General features: G+C 35.4%; 1 protein-coding gene across 1 annotated transcript in view; it reads right to left on the bottom strand.

Moving 5' to 3' along the window:
* Positions 1–18,663, bottom strand: part of LOC136265692 (uncharacterized) — a 92,278-nt gene that overhangs the window by 66,194 nt on the left and 7,421 nt on the right. The window contains exons 9-13 of the mRNA XM_066060590.1: positions 17,852–17,961; positions 17,705–17,800; positions 17,450–17,621; positions 17,248–17,391; positions 17,157–17,195 (exon numbers count right to left, since the gene is read on the bottom strand). Of these exons, the coding sequence (XP_065916662.1) occupies positions 17,157–17,195; positions 17,248–17,391; positions 17,450–17,621; positions 17,705–17,800; positions 17,852–17,961 (561 nt within the window). The remainder of the gene's footprint in view (positions 1–17,156; positions 17,196–17,247; positions 17,392–17,449; positions 17,622–17,704; positions 17,801–17,851; positions 17,962–18,663) is intronic.

The raw sequence follows: 18,663 nt of genomic DNA, 5'->3' as shown, positions 1-18,663 counted from the left end.
AGATATATACATTATGCTCATTAAAATCTACCTCAGGGCACAATCACATTAGTACAGCGTAAGTGAATGCTACAGCTATAGACCATGTTAAATCACATAACTTTAGGGGGTTACCCTCTTGGATCTGCCCATGTAACCAGATATTATTGTTGAGTTAACCAAAACTGACATACAATAAAATGATAACGTACTATTAACAGATAGGCTACTCATCACAGAATCTGATCTGCCACCAGTTGTTACACTCACTGATACAGAATAGTCAGCATCCAAATGTGTGAACACTGCAAAGCTGTTTGGTGTAATGATGGTTGGATTTGCTTGTCTTCTTCTACGACCTTCTGTATCAGCAGTGAGTGGAGACAGTGACACTATGTACTGTGGAAACCCATGAGCCTCAAAGAGAGTCAGTGGAGTCCAGGTGACATTGACTGAAGTAGCACTTAATTGTGTGGCTTGAATATTCTCCGGTGCCTTAGTTGGAGTGAGCTCTTCACTGAAGAATATTTTGTTATCACCCAGTACTCCCCTACCAGCACCATTATATGCCACCACTCTCACTTGATAAGGAGTACCTGGTACTGTGTAGTGTACTTGAATTAAAACAAAAAATTTACTTAATGAAAGTGTCCTTACTTAAATTTCTTATGGTATAGCTCCTGTCATTGCCGTTTAGCATTGTACTTTGTACAGTAGTGGTTGATTCATATACAGAATATAGTACTTGGTAGGATATGACGAGACCGTTGGGTTGTTCAGGTGGTGTCCATGTCACTTGTACTTCAGTGATAGTTTGTACATCGTTTACATTAAACTGTGTCACTCCTGGAACTGCGTTATACATATGTACATAAACTTAGTTAATATGTACCTATGGCAGTACAGAACAATTCATACAATGTTATACAGCATACAGTATATTCAACGTTATTATAAAATTTGCAGGAGCTCATTTACAATATAATAATTATGTCACTTTACTTTTTACCCCATAGCATGCATCATCACCTAAAAAAACTTGTTTTTATGTGCAATGCTTGGAGCACAGTAGATACAGTACATTTATAGGTAAATTGTATTTATAAATATAAAAGGTAGTGTATACTGTTGCTATGTATTTAACAGTTATGATGTTTATTTATAATAGCTAAAAATCTACTGAGATTTAAATGCACCTTGGATAAAGCTTTCTCATATGCATAGTCCATTGTTACCTAACAGTACGGTAGTTACTGGATACCCCAAAAAATGATGTGCGCGACCTAAAATTTTGCCTTCACAAATCATCCTAGAGACATCTTATGCAATGAAGATCACCTTTACTGAAATTAACAGTTTATCTAACATCAAACTACAGCATTAAAAACAAGAAAACAGTCATAGGTGGCTGGATATTAGATCATGTGACATTGTGTGAGAGAACTTTTGCTATTTGTAAAGAGAGAGGATATATGGTCAAAATTCTATTTGAGCAGATTTGGGTTCTATATATGTGACTGGATTTGCGAAAAGGGATCTTCCACACACATCCAATTTGCTAACTTTGCTGATTCAAAACTTCAGATTGGAAAAGACTATTGGCTCAGTAGTGAGCATAATCACAGCTTAAGGGATGGACAAAATTTCAGAGCTTTATGTCTTTTAATCATGGAGTTATGATTTTCCAAGTTCATAGAATTGGATGTGTGTGGAAGACTCCTTTTCGAAGTGCCTGAGGAGCCACACGGCCTGGGATCGATCCCAAAATCTCCTATGCATTCAGCCAGTACTTAACTATTATGATTTCTCACTTTTTCAGTAGGGTTTATCATTGTTCAATTTAACAAAAAAAACCAAACAAACTAGTTTTATTAAAAATTATCAAAATGAAGTAGGGATCCAAGCAATAAAAATTTGTGAAACAATAGATGAATGATGGCATTACAGCATAGCTCAGTGGGAAAATCTCTACTTTGGCATTGAACAAAATCATTGTTATAACATGCCAATGTAGGGATTTTCCAACCAAGCTAGGCTGTAACACCATCATTCATCTTTACTTTTTATTGCTTGGATTCCTTCTTCATTTTTAAATTAGTAATTTTTGATGAGCTTTGTACTACTTATTTGTCACAACAGAAAGTACCTGTTTCACCAGCTCTGCCAGACACTTCATTACTGTTCCCACTTGTTCCTCCTCCATTAGTAGCAGTGATGGTCACTGTGACTAACTGATATGGAGCCAGTCCAGTAATATCATAAAATTGTGTCTGTATTTAATATATCTATGTAAGAACAACCCAGTGTAATGTAAGCTTACCACTCTTCCATTATAAGGAACATTAACAGTGATAAAAGAGCCTCCATCAATATTATATGTGATAGTGTAACTGGTTATAGCTCCATTAGGTTGCGTTGGTGCTCTCCAGGTTACACGAACTGACTGAGAGTCAATTGCATTGACTGAAGTTATCACTGGAGGATTAGAGGCTAGAAAATTACAACCATTATTATTGCACAATACTTAGAGACAATATCTAACCTTGCTGAGCAGTTGTTACTGTAATAGGGTCACTGGTAGGTCCAGCCGAACTAGTAACTACATGGATTGTACACATGTAGGTGGTGTGTGGCCGTAGACCAGTAATAATCCCCACTGTGGTAGTGGCAACTGTAGAATTCTGTACCTGCATAAAAATGAAATATCGATGTATGTGTGCTGAAAACTACATGGTGCATGCAGTAACTGCATTAATACTTGCATCTTCATACATATGTGACCTAGTATGACAACCCCAGTTGATAGAGCCTTTTCAACTGGCAAATAAACTTGTGAAAGAGGTGACAACCTGAAACTTAAAAGCTGTTACGTACATAGTACAATAAGGTGGCAAAGTTTCAAGCAGTTTACGAGTCATCAAACTCAAATATTTGGAAAGGCTATAAGACTGGTTTTATCAGACCGAGTCACATAATTAAGAAAATCCATCCCTCCTGGAGGAAGACTGAGTGTGGCCCCAATTAGACCTGCAGTTCAAATCCTGGGGTTGGGGTATTTATTTTCTTTACTTTGGCCCCTTTTCTGTTACACCTTATTAGCTATTTCATTGAAGTCTAAGTCCTTGTAATTAGGTTAGGTAATTCTAAGGCTGCAGCACAAGTTGCTGTCAGACTTTCAGTGCTGGTCGCTGTGAAGTGCTAATAAGTAATAGTTGTAACACGGGCATGGGGGCTTTGCCTGATTGCGGCCCTTGGGCAGTTGGGCATACACACCAGGCAAAGCCCGAACTCCCCATGTTACAGCTAATATGTAACACTTATTAGGCTGATAGCCTGTACAAGGTGATCAATCACCCAAGCCAATACAAGTGGAGCCACTGGATATATATGTCATGTATACCTAAAAATACCATAGGTTCTTGTAGTAAACATATCCTAGTGTTGTATGCATGCAGTACATTTTTTCTGAAACTACACCTTCTTCATATACCTATTGCTGTAGTACAGTACCATACTCCAATTAAGCAAATTTACTAAACTACTGTACAGTGAAAGGCACTTTATTATTTTAGATTTCTTTGGAGAACATTTGGTAAAATTGATCTTGTCTGATTTTGTGCACTTAAGAGAGAATGTTTGACTCAATGAATTTACTATTGTACATTCCACTTACCGTGATGTTATTTCTTTCAGAACATATAATCACATATTGTCTCACAAGTCCATTAGTTTGCTGATCACTTAAAATATTCCACTGAAATGTGACAGAAGTTGCTGCAATAAGCAATACTTTGAAATTTGTTGGAGCCGTGTTTGGAGAATCTGTAATTTATCAGTACATACGTACAGTAACTAATTGCATAATACAATTGTATACATACTTTGATCAACTTTAAACATCCAAATTCCTGGAATGTCAACATTGCTGGTCTGAGGAATATTTATAATTCTTGAAGTATGTGATCCAGGGATAGTTACAAAATTACGACCATCACCAGCATTAATTCCTGCTAGAGCTTCAGTTCTACCAAGTCCTCTAAATCCACCAGAGTTATCACCAGTAGTCCATTGTATTCTCCCATCAGCATATAGGAATATTACAAATGACTCAACTCCACTAGTGGCTAGTACACACTGAAATGTGTTGGTCTACAATGAACAAACAAACTGTAAATAACAACAGTTACAATAGCAGATCAATATTAATAGCAATAAAAATCATAAAACTATAAAATCTCCCACTAAATGCCTACTGACCACACATACAGGGGCATACACTGTAGCTAAGCACATACACAACATTATAAAGTGTACAGTAATATGTTATAGACCTAATGATGTGAACCACTATATTATTCAGTACTTTATCACTCCTCCGAGAATAATATCCAACACCATCCCAGGTTGCTACTAATAAATTCCTGATTGTCACACTCTGAGAATTGGGAAAAGCTGCTCTTATTTCACTGGTTGCTCTAGCTAAGAGGCTAGGATCGGTGGTCTGACGATAGTAAATATTTCCAGTTCCTCTGGTGTCAACATCAGCCCAGTATGGTGCAATAATCCTTAGACTACTTCCACTCCGTGGCAATGACAGTGGGGTACGAGCATTGTAACGACTGCCAATACTAATAATTCCATTATCATTGACCTGGAGGGAAGAGGCATTAATTAGTACACTTATAACTGTAAAGAACATGTAACATACATATACAGTGTTGGCAATGTTATCATAAAAGAAGAAATTTCTGGCCATTGTGATTGCTGGTGAGCTTCCTTCTCCACTGAATGAAGATGATATCACCCTCCGATCATTGTGTGCAAATCCATAAGGGTAAAACTAGAAAATTAGACATGCCATTAATTTATCAATAAAATTTTTAGACAAAAGAAATTGTGTTTGAAATTACTTACTTCTGACACACATGTATTGATTTCAGGCTGGCAGTTGTCTACAGGAAAATAATTAAATTACATTGCTCATTCAGTCCGTACAATAGTACTGTATGTGTTATGCTGTCTGTGAGATAACTATCACTTACAGATTAGTATATGTGTCTATATGCTATCTGTTTTCACTAGGTAGCTTTATCTAGTGCTTGCTTCACCCTGGGGGCACTTATAAGCATTATAATTGCACATGCCTGCATACAGTATAATACATAGCTTACCACAATGGATATTTCCAGGTTTATCAAGTATTAAGGCAATGTGATAGCTATGTAGATTATTTGATACCTAGACTCCTAAAATTCCCTTCAAATTTTATCTATGGGTGCCAGCTACCCAAACAAAAATATTACAAACAACACAGATTACAGCATGCTAATCCAATACAACAGTATAACATATCTGCAAGAGCCCCACTACGTAGTTCACTTTAAAAATTATTTTTAAAGTGAACTACGTACATAGCTATAATACACTGTGGTATGAATTTTATAAGGACGTTCATCAAATCTGTAAATTTTTCTATTTTCTAAAACTTAAAAACAAAGTGTTTTGTTAAGCTGCATGTAAGTACGTACCTTGACCAACTTTAAATATCCATACTCCTGGTATCCCTACATTACTTGTTTGAGCAATATTAATGATACTAGATGTTCGTGATCCAGGGATAGTAATTGAGTTAACACCATCACCAGCATTAATTCCTGCTAGAGCTTCAGTCCCATTAAGTCCATCAACTCCACCAGACAAATCACCAGTAGTCCACTGTATTCTCCCATCAGCATATAGGAATATTACAAATGACTCTACTCCACTAGTGGCTAGTACACACTGGAATGTATTGGTCTAAAAATATTAAATGATGGCACTTTAGCAGATAATAGATTAGACACTTTTATATACTTTGAAACACAATACTAGGGTGCAATGCAAGTTCTTAAAATTTGACTGATTGACCTATTAAAAACTTTTCATTCAAATGTCTGATACTTTTTAAGACCAATTGAAGCTTTCATTCACCATGGAGAAGTAATAAAATACATAATCTATTACAACCCTTTCCCAAACTTGTAATGGAGCCAAGCTGCACATGTCTGTTCTTTACATCATTCTTTACCATCATCACTAATCGTCTAGATGGCTGAAATGATATCTCTCTTAAGAAAAAGATCTACTTGTGTTTTTAGCCGATTTCTTAGGGTACAGCACAATAATATTATTGTGTACATAACATGCATACACCTTTACCACACACAATAATTTACACAATCACCTTGTCAGTATTTCGAAGATAATACCCAACTCTATTCCAAGTTGCAATTAACAAGTTTATAATTGTAACATTGCTAGATTCTGGAAAAGCTGTTCTTATTTCACTGGTTGCTCTAGCAAGGAGAATAGGATCAGTGGTCTGACGATAGTAAACATTTCCAGTTCCTCTGGTGTCAACGTCAGCCCAGTATGGTGCAATGATCATTGGATTACCGTTAAGTGGTAGTGACAGAGGAGTACGAATATTGTAGCGGTTACCAAAACTAATTATTCCATTATCATTAATCTATAAAATTATATATATATATATATATATGCAGTGATTTCAGGAATGTGTAAATATACAGTACATATAATAGACTGCTGACGTACATACGCTATCCTGGGTATGTTATCATAAAAGAAGAACTCTTCAGTGAGGGTGATGGATGGTGAGCTCCCCTCGCTAAGTGTTGATAATCTCGAATCATTGTGAACATGTCCAAAAGGATAAAACTAAACAACAATAAAACACCTTATATGTATAAGAGCAGCTACAAGCTTTGGATAAACAGTGCCATGGCTACTATGCTATTACCCTACATGGCCAGCACAAATTTTCAAGTGCTTTAATAGAACTATGTATATACGCATAGTTGTATTCAAACAAAAAAAACCAGTACAGTTCCTTGTAAACAGACAGTTATCTTAATGCTAATATTATAAAGTTGTACCTATAGTGCTGGGAAAAATAAGGTGCATGAAACAAATAAAGTATAAAAGAATTAGAGAATTAGAATAGGAAAACATGGTATGGTTATTGTTAGCATACACTGTAGGTTTGCAAAACAACATTTGTATGCTATACAGCCTGTATCAATGCTTTTCTAAGGAAGTAATTGTGGATTTCACTGGCCCATTTCTAACCATAATACCCTGTACAGTAAGCACTTAATAGTATTACAGTGTAGGTTACTGATCTTGAGAACATCTGAACCATCTTGTCACATGGTCAAAATGTGCTGTTTAGAAAAACAATCCACATCATGAAAATGATATAGTACTAGTGATACTTGTTTATGCCCTCAGACCTGTATCTCTCAGGTTTGGGGACATATATAAGGCAAATTCTGAATAGCCATGGTATAGCTATTACGTAACAGCAGGAGTAGAGTACTGTATGTTACATACAGACCATGTAGTTACTGAGACAAAGCTGAGAATAAATGCCAATAATTATGATTACTCTACAACAGCTGTGATACTAGCTATTTAAAAAAAAAACTACAAAAAGTAAGGAAACAAGCTCAAATGCTACAGGTGAAATGAGAAATGATTCAGCAGTAAAAGGTAAGAAAACAAGATTAGACGACTACTTATTAAAACGAGTCACACTTTAATGCCTACTTTTCGCTAGCATCTTGAAATGAGACCATCAAATTAGCTAAAAATAGGGATTAAAGTGTGTCTCGTTTTAGCAAGCAGTTGTCTAATCTTGTTTCCTTACTTTTTGCATATTATACCAATCCCTACTTCCTTAATTTTTTTTTAAATAGCTAGTTTGTTTACTTTTTGTCTAGCTAGCTAGCTATATTATACTCTTTTTGTTTTCCACATAGTATAAATATCACTTGAAGCAGCTATCTTTTACCTTTGTACACAATAAGCGCCTCTATAAACATAATATCACTTTATCTTTTAAAGCTATTACAGCAACTGTTAAAGGCTTCAGCTGCATTTCTAATGGCCTAAAAACATCGCTTCAGACTCCAGACTTCTAATTTGACGGTGATAGTAAATTGAATTGTGATAGAATTAACACATTTCTTCATTGCACATAATGCTGTACAATGTAATACATACCTCAGATGCACATGTGCTGTTTTCTGGGAGGCATAAATCAGGTTCTGTGTTTGAATAAAAAATATTCATGTATATGAGTGATAAATTGTACACAGTACCTCCAACTTGAAACATGTAAGTGCCTGGAATACCAATGTTACTGGTACTATCAATGTTAATAATGGATGAAACTCGTGACCCAGGAACAGTGAAGGATGTGCCATCCCTAGCACTAAATCCTGATAGAGCTTCAGTTCCACCAAGTCCTCTTAATCCACCAGATCTATCACCAGTAGTCCATTGTATCTCACCATCAGCATATAGGAATATTACAAAGGATCCAACACTACTAGTAGCCAGGACACATTGGAATGTGTTTACCTATATAGGATTACAGAAAAAGAAACATAAAATGTATAAATTGTTCATCTACTTTGATACATTACATACACTCCATTGTATTGTTGTAAGCATACTTCATTTAACTAGATAATTTGTAATAAGTAAATATTCTTACATAAATAAATCTCCAAATCCAAAAAAAATTGCTTAGCCACATTAATGCTACACATAATACAGTATGAATGCTACATAAATTTGGCTGAAGTTATTGTGTTTGTTTCGGTTACATAGTCCATGAGTCCCATCTTAGTTAGTATTCTTGTCAAATCTGAAGCAAGTAGCTAATAATAGTTTTAAATATTCAGAGTAATATTGACTGTATCAAGCGTGCAGTTAGATAAAAATTTAATATGATCAAGCTCATGTGTGTGATACCAAACTAGCAGGTTGTGCCCATATTCCAAGGTACCATGCATGTTGTAGCTAAGTAACAATCACGTTTTCTGCCATTTTTAAATAACAGTAACCAACTCCACTCCATGGGGGGTGAGTTTGTGGTAAATGGGAAAATAACTATGGTGGATTGAGGGTGCATTTTGTAGGTGCATGTTATAGAGCATTTTTCTATGTCCCTTCACATTATAAATACAGCTATAGTTTAGTTGTAGTCGGTGAGTGTTTTGTCTAAAGATGCAGTATGTAAAATTACTTTGGAGTTACGTATATGACCTCCATTGTATAAAAGCATAGGTACATAAACTGTATGTTGCTGAATTAATAAATCCATTATGTGCATATACATGTACAGTGTGTTGTAATCACCTTGTCAGTTTTCTGAAAGTAGTAGCCAACTTTACTCCAGGTTGTGACAAGCAAATTAGTAATTGTGACATTCTGAGATCTAGGAAAAGCTGCTCTTATTTCACTGGTTGCTCTGGCAAGAAGACTAGGATCAGTGGTCTGACGATAGAACACTTGTCCAGTTCCTCTGATGTCAACATCAGCCCAGTATGGTGCAATAATGGCTTGACCTCCAATCAGTGGTAGTGATAAAGGAGTATGGACATTGTAACTGCTGCCAAAACTGATAACTCCATTTTCATTAATCTGTGTATACATACCATTAACTTGGTGATAATATTCATAGTATCACACAGTAAGAAAACTTGGCAGGTACGGTATGTATATCATGTACACATTCTGTAATTTTGGGCCACCCAATGTCATAATAAAGGCTTAAACCATAACAACTACTGTATGTAGTATAGTAAAATTAAGGAAAGTAGGGATCCAAGTGATAAAAATTAGTAAAACAAGAGATGAATGATGGTATTACAGCATAGCTCGGTGGGAAAATCCCTACAATGGCATGTTATAGCAATCATTTTGTTTAATGCCAAAGTAGGGATTTTCCCACCAAGTTACTGTATGCTGTAATACCATCATTCATCTCTTTTTTCACTACTCTTTACTGCTTGGATACTTAGGGCTACTTCATTTTTAAATTATTAACTTTTAATATACTAGCAAGAGTTCATAATGTATTACAAACTCTTGATACTAGTTTGTTAGATTTTTTGTTATAGCATACAACTATACACTATTGGAGTGACTGCTGTATTAGAGTATCTCAAGTTGGCCTTCACCTAGCCCTAGGGGATGTGTCACTATTTTATATTTTAATTGTGCCAGCTAGTGCTATGAATACAGCTAGACTAATAATAATGGAGTGTGTCATTGTGATCGAGTAAACAATTTGTTTTTCAGTACTCATTTGTTATGATTAATCAACCAAGATCGCATTAATGGGCATGGTAATTGAACCTATTGTGACGTTACAGCTATCTACCGAGCATAAGTGTTTAAATAAATTTGTGGCATCTAAATATGCTGCTCAAGAAAAATGTTGATAAGGAAAATTAATGTCTCAATATGGCTTCATTGGATGAAGAAGGCTTGATTGAGATAAAAGAGAAGGCAAGGTGCAGAGGGTACACACCCATCAGATGTGACCCCAAAAGGCACATGCCATTGGTGAATTTGTTATTGTAGCATAAAATAGTGACTGTGTGCTGCTTCAATTTTGGTCTCCAGCCTTGCAACTGTGGTCAGGCAGGGGAGACAAAAATTTGAGTTTCTGTGATTTAAAAAAATTCTAGTAATTTGATAAATTTTTTCTTGTTTTTAATGCTATGCTTGATCTTAGATGTATCAATATTATTCCGTAAAGGTGATTTTTGTCACATGATAAGTTTCTAGGATGATATTTAATGAAGGCATTTTAGGTGACATTGGGGATTCCTACTTTAGCAGTACTACCATACTGTAACTACTATGAACAGCAATGAAACAGGCACAGTGGATTTGAAACATTTTCCAGGTATGTTTCATAAGTGTCATAAGAATCTCTGGATGCTAAGTATATGAATGATGCACTAACTACCGTACTACAGACACTTACGCATTTTCATCACTTACATAGGCTGATCTAACAATCTCATCACTGAAGTAGAAATCTTCAGAAAATGTAATGAGTGCTGAGCTTCCATCTTGAGTTGGCAACAAAGTATCATTTTCAGGTAATCCAAAAGGATAAAACTAAAGATACAGGACACAATTAATTTACCACTGAAAATAAGGTTAACAGCCAAGAAAGTTTGGGTATGGTAGGTATCAAAACTCGTTAACCCATTATTAGAACCCAAAATGATAATGTTCATAAGCATATACATACATTGATCACAACACCTATACTAGTGACAAGAGTGGTGAATTGCTTGTGCTGAATCCCAACACAAAGATTGAATCTGCCACACACATACCATGTGTCAATGTTTCAGTTATGAATGAGTATTTTGGAAACATTATCTTTACTTTGTAAAAGTTATTCACAAGCCAAAAAATAATATTTGTGAAGTGCTGGTTTATTAGCAAAATGTGGCACAAAACATAGATAGGACTGGGTGTAGTTATTGGAAAGAAGGCTAACATTTTGAGCACTGCAGCATATATAGCATAATAAGAAATTTTAGGCCATAATGGACTCATGTCTATACTAAGGAGAGTAGCTACAAACCAAGTATACATTATAATATTTTCATGATACAGTATATGAGAAGTTACCTACCTCTGACAGACATGTGCTAACAGCTGGATGACATATAACTATGGAAATATATACAATTATCAATACAACTAAATACTACTAAATACTACTAAATACAACTAAATATAACTTCAAACACGACAGTACATTAGCATCCAGAGATAATGCTTGTAGGTAGTAGTGAACATGCTTCTACCTTTTCAATCTGATACTGTAACTTCATAATAACAATGTCTTAGGCTACAGACTGCATAGCAGTGGTGACTTTTAAACTTTGTCTTGCAATGCTGTTTATAGCTGATATGCCATCCAATTTCGTTGTAATGGGTAGACATTTACTGCTAATGAATTGTTTTATAAGCTACTGTAGTAGGGATCACTACCATATAAAGTGCTGATACATGAGGGACTAATTATAAGTTTATATCAAACACTATAAAAAAACATTAAATAACCAGCTAATCTTAGCAATCTCAGTGAAGGAAAGAGAAACAAGTTGATGTTGCGCTACTTCTAAAAACCAGGCGCCATGCAGCTAGCTAACTCATCTGGAATAACTATAGACAGTATATACTACTATGAATTAACCAACTATGTATTACTACTTTACAATAGGGTAGTTTGGGTTGTGCAATAATATAATTAGGTATTTCTCGTATTTCGTAATTCACGAAATATTCGTAATTCGTTCAATTACGTTGCTATGCACTGCTAAGGAAGCATTTGTTAAATAAACCGCTTTTACCAACATATTACACACAAAACTATCTTCTAAACTGTTTTATAGTGTGACTAACGTGTTTTTTCCCACAAATTCTCTCGACAGAGCCTCAAAGCTGCTCTTCATTTTCGTTCGCGTACGTAAGGGATACGCCCCCTTTCAACTCGAAGCGATAGGCTATTCCTGGCAGCGTACGAGGCCTGCACCGTTGTTTTTCAGTTGCTAAATGCCTGAAAACCTCAAGGGGAAGGTAGTCTGAGGAAAGTCATCACACCCGTATTTCAGTCCGCCGAAAAGAAACCACCTCAGAGCAAAGTTCACCTGTGCAAAAGTTTAATACAGACTTCATTTCACTTTTACTTCTTACGTAAAAGCTGCTTTTACCGTTATGAAACGGTTTTGCTCACGTGGGTGCGTACGGACAAACATAGGTAGATAGGTAGATAGATAGGTACACACACATACTTTTACGGAAACAATTACAGTAAACCAGGCGCACGCCCACAGCCGGCTGTGGGTTCGGCCGGCTGTGGGCGTGCGCCTGGTTTAAAAACAACCTATATAATTATAGGAGTCTGTACAATGACTGCTATTTAATTATAGTTGAACTCACTGACAGTCTAAGACCATTGAAATGTGCAACATGCTTAGACTGAGTCTGGAGACATAGCTACAACTTTTCCAATAGTTAACAATGTTTATTACTTAGTATCAACATACAAGAATCAAGTAATGGAAAGAAGGTATGTATTATAAAACATTATCCTTAAGTGCTATAACATTTTCCTGTGTTGCATCAGCTACTGCTGTGCTGACTTAGACAATATTAATATCTACGTATATCAAATTTTCAAATACCATGAACACATACATACTTCTGTCAACTTGAAACACCCACACTCCAGGGATTCCTATATTAGTGGTTTGGTCAATATTTGTTATGTTCACAGTTCTTGATCCAGGAATTGTGATAGAATTGACTCCATTACCAGCATTGATTCCTGCTAAACCTGTTCCCCATTCTATCCCACCATCATCATATAGGAATATTACAAAAGATTCAACTTCACTGTAAGCTAGTATACACTGGAATGTGTTGGTCTAGTAGGTAGTTAAACATACAGTATAATAGACATCGTGTTGTACTATTAAAATAACATTAATTTTACAAAACACTCAAGTATAAACTATAGATTCATCAAATTCATGTACAAGTCAAGATATTTACTGCTCCAACAATGCTAGCTGTCAATTGTACTGTATATCTATGGAATGGATGAATCATTGTTGGAAGAAGTACTAATAAGCCACTATGTACAAACTTTAAACACACACTCACAAAATTAATATCTATAGTTCCATGGCAGTTGTGACTAGTAACACGCATCAAACAATTTTTACATTATTAAAGAAAGCAAACCTCTAGACAAAACTTTTGCTTTAGGATCATCACTTCAAAATTGTAAAATCACTTGTGACCTAAAACACACTGCTAATGAATATGTCTGTTGCATTTTGTAACACACTTCAGTCTCACATGATATAATCATACAGATTGTAAGATAAAGCACTGCACAAAGCTGCTCTCATAGCGACTTTAGGTTTTGTTTAAAAAGATTGACAGTCAATCCTTAAAATTAATTCTATCACATGACAATGCATAAGTGTGGCTATATCAACTAGACATTAATTTTATATATTACACTAGTACATTCTGATTTGTTGGTACACCCAATCCAGATTCTTCTAGCCACCTACATAATACCCTACTATGCCATTTTGGAAAACAAATGTGTCAAGGTTTTTAATTATCCAATGTTATTATTGTCTAACCCTGTCAGTTCTTTGAAAAAAATAACCAACAGCATCCCATGTAGCAATAAATAAATTGGTAAGAGGTTGTGACATAGGAAAAACTGCTCTTATTTCACTGGTTGCTCTAGCAAGGAAACTAGGATCAGTGGTCTGACGGTAGTAAATATTTCCAGTTCCTCTGGTGTCAACATTAGCCCAGTATGGTGCAATGATCTTATCAGTTCCACTCAATGGTAATGATCTGGTAAAAGATGAAGTAAACCTTCTGTCAAGACTGACAATTCCATTACTGTTTACCTATATAAAAGCATTATAAATAAATTTGGCATGTTCGATTGGTAGCATTTTATTACATCCATCACTCAGTAGTAATGTACATTAAATAAGACAAACCTCACTTCACAACATAACTGTAAGTGTATTAAGTGCATGCCTATTTACAATTATGTTACTGTTACATCAACAGGTGAAATATTTATAACCACACAGTACATAACTACATTGCTATGATCTGTATGTCATGCATGTGTTATATTCAAGTAAGCTTAGTTGGTGTGTAGTAAATTTACACAATTTTTAGCAGAACAAGCAATCAACTTACATAAACAGTACTGCTAGATGGACCATAAAACCTGAAACTTCTGGACAAGGTAATTGCTGATGAACTCCCACCATTAAGTGGTGGTAATTGAGTATCACTCTGATCAATCCCAAAAGGGTAGAGCTACAAAATAAAGAACAAAAGATTTGACAAGTGACTAATTTCAACAATTCTTATTGTAGACACTTAAATATTATACATGCTACCTGCCCATGGATAGAAAGAAATTTAGTTAATCTATCAATGTACTGATTTTCAAATTCTACCAGTTTAACCTGTAACATACTGTATGTGACTGAATTTAGGAAAATCATCCTTATGGTCGTGCCTGAAACAATCAATATTTTAGAAACATGGACAGGTGCTGTTGTAATTATAACAGAAACACTTTTCAAATATTTTTCTTGTAATTCAAGGTATCTATGGTTTATTCTACCCTTAAATGGATAGGAATTTAACCTATATATAATGCTGTGTTTCAGAACTAAACATTTAATGTGTCGAATGCACTCATATTAAGGGTGATTTTCCAATTTGGTCACACAATGGACTTAAATAATCATTAATAGCTCATAACACTTTACCATATTGAAAACATGGTACAAAGATTTGCCTTTGAACAACCTGATGTGTGCCAAATTCAAGGAAATCTGACAGCACATTTGTGTTTTATGGTAGCTAGTAAGTGTATGATGTACATGGTCCCCCACTACTCAGATTAATGGCTAATACAACACTTAATTACTGTACCTTCTGGGTCATTTCACAATTCTCTCCAAGGAACATTGCTATACAAGTACAGGTCGATGTTCCATTTCTTACAATGCAAGTACCATTGTTAATACAAGGAGATGGATGGCAGGGAACTAAAATAATGTTGTGTAATTAAATTTAATATGTACGTATACAGGTACAGGTATGTGTACATACTTTGGGAGTTGGCACGTTCAAACACACTCTGACCATACAGATTAACAGCAGCTACAAAAACTAGAGCATCATCGAAGAAGGGTAGTGATATAGTGTGTTGGTTAGCTGGAACATGATGATAAAATTTCCCACTAGAGTTGACTCTCTGTACAATGTACTGGTAAATGATTCCATTAGGAACAACTGGAGGTGTCCATGTGACATTGATCATTCCATCAACTAGTGTTAGTACTGCATCTTGAACTGGTGAAGGAGCTGAAATTCAAATACAAACAGCCTATAAATTTTGCAACTGATTACTCATTTCACTTACCTTGCAATGGTAAGTCCCTAGACACATTAAATATCATTCCAGCAGGAAGTGAATAAGAATCAGCGGTGCCAGATCCATATATGATAGCTCCAAATGTAATGTCAGTTCCTGAGAAAGTAAGTGTGTGTCTTCCTGGTGATGGATTTAGTACACCATAATAATATGTTTCTTCATTTAAATTAAGCAACTCCCATCTTACAGTTGTATGGTTATTATCAAGTAGTAAGGTATTGAGGTTTGGATTACTAGAGGTTACAGAAAGAGCAATATAATTGTTAAAATTTGTATGAGTATTAATCACATAGAAGTCATCAAATTGGTCAATTGCTGGTAGAATGGTCATGAAGGTATCCATAAGTTCATTGCCACTATCTTTGAATTGTATGATCAGAATATTCTCGTCAGAGTTAACTATGCAGTGATGATGAGTAATGGATAAAACAAGGTGTTGTCTAAAGCCAAGATGGTAGTTGTTACTCTCATAATTGATCCCATCACTAGTACAGTTAATTGACACACTAGCACCAATATCAGATGATATCAACTTGAACATGTTTCCTATCAACCCACTGACATTGGTGTGTAATATGAAACTGTTCCCCCATGAATTGAATGGAGGAATTTGCTCGATGAGAACTGAACAATTGTCAGTACTACCTGTAGCACAATAGTGACCAGAATAAAATGATATTGCTTTATTAGCAGTTACTCTAGAACCAGTAAGATCTTCACTACTGTTAACCATCACTGACTCTCCTATTTCTAATACCACAACATGTTCTTCTCCAAAACGAACTATCATTCCATTGATGTTCACATCTCTATTTGGAGCTATTCTGACCTCTGTGTTATTGGCAAGTGCAACTACTCTGAAAACACTATCATCATTTGAGTGTAGAGCTTGTAAGTGATCACCTACAAAGTCAACAGAGGCTGCATAGTACACAAAAGAATGATTTGCAAATGGATCCAACATTAGACTGAGACTGTAATCAGTTGATTGTGTTCTAGAGTCTCTGGAAACTATACTAGCTGTAAATAACCCACCAGCTCCAAGGTACAAAATACTAGCAGTTAATGTTGATGTTCTAAGATTGCTAACAATAACTGGAGAAGTACACGATGAGCAACCAAACAAGTGGCAGAGTGGAGCTGTGGTGATGTTCCTTACATTAACATTCAACTGTATAGAGACGTCACTAGCAAAACTCGACAATCCAAAAGCCTCAAGACCTTGATCATTGACTACAAGAAAAATCATCAGAAGTAATCAATAATAAATTTTGATATGACTGGAATAACTTACAAGTTATAAGATTCCCAAAGTCATCTAACTCATTAACAGCTAAAGATAAACATCACCATGTAAGTTGTATACATAAAATACTTTAAAATACCAATTCTTGTTGCATCTGATAGAGTAGGCAAATTTTCTGAGAGTGCTGGAGACCTTAATGATACTTCTTCAACTGGAGGACACAGTACAGCCCAGGTATCATCAGTTAGTAGAGCATGTCCATCTTGGCACCCATATGGTGTATCTACTCAAAATATTTTCAGTAAGTAATCACTATTGTCCTTATCAATCTATTCACATACCATCTAGATATATGACAGATTTGTTGTTGCCATTTACAGTGTATGTCTCATGTGTAACACAAAGTGGTAAAATAGGTCCATTGATATATGTACCACATGAATGGGAGGATGATGATCTGACTCCTGAAATACAAATAGAACTGTTGCCATAATTTTCCACCTCTTGTATCCCCTAAAGTATACACACAAACATAATGACTGTATAAGATCACAGATACCGTAGTACATGAAAGATTCCACCATTTCAAAACGTACCGATACACTCTGGGTAGTTTGACAGTGGTGCTCTATTTCTTCAGCAACAGCAACTGGACAGTTATCAAAGCCACCCCATCTTGTAGAACATGTTCCCTGTTGATGTGACAGTTGGCATTAAATGTGATGGCATTTACATGTATATACCTTAGTCAAATGATCATATGTACACGTCAATTGGCTAGTGCTTGTGTCACACAAGTAAGGGTAAACACTCTGATTATCACATCGTTGATTTAGAAATGAGCAACCTAAACCTGTGAATATATGCATATAAATCAAAGCAACTTCTCACAGTAAAATATGTGATATGTAGCTATATGCAGACAGATTTTTCATGCACTTTCCATTAAATAACCACAAGACCTGAGACTCCCAAAAGACAGCTTTCAGCACTTTTTTGATGCATTGGTGATAAACTGGTAGAACAATATGTCTTGGCTTCCGCCATTGATTTTACAGCTTTTATAACCACTAGTTTTTTGAAACCCCACAGTCTGACTATTATCGTATAGAGTATAAACCAATAGGTGGATCCCACAGATTTTACATTGCACAAATGTAAATAGCTCTTTTAAGTATGTAGCTATACAGGTTTGAAATGCGTAATGTATAAATTAACTGCCTACAGTAAAGGAATTCAGGTAACCATTTATAACAGTAGCAGGTAACTGAATTACACCAATCATATAAGATTTAACAAAACCCGTGAGTAGTTACTGTAGAGGCCTGTCAGTGTAGACAAATCAGCCTCTACTCATACAATTAAGATTTAATAATTACAGGTATTACACTGTGTATTAGTGCTGAACCTTAAAAGGTGTCATAATTAGTTTTCTGCAAAAATAATCTTTATGGAACATACACTAACAATGAATCACTTTTTTGTATACAGTATAAATTATACCATACATACTGTAGGTTGTAGGGGACCCTTTAAATAAACCCTTTGCTCAGTG

The sequence above is a fragment of the Dysidea avara genome, chromosome 1 (assembly GCF_963678975.1).
Source record: "Dysidea avara chromosome 1, odDysAvar1.4, whole genome shotgun sequence".
NCBI classification, from domain to species: Eukaryota; Metazoa; Porifera; class Demospongiae; order Dictyoceratida; family Dysideidae; genus Dysidea; species Dysidea avara.
This window is presented reverse-complemented; position numbering and strand designations above follow the sequence as displayed.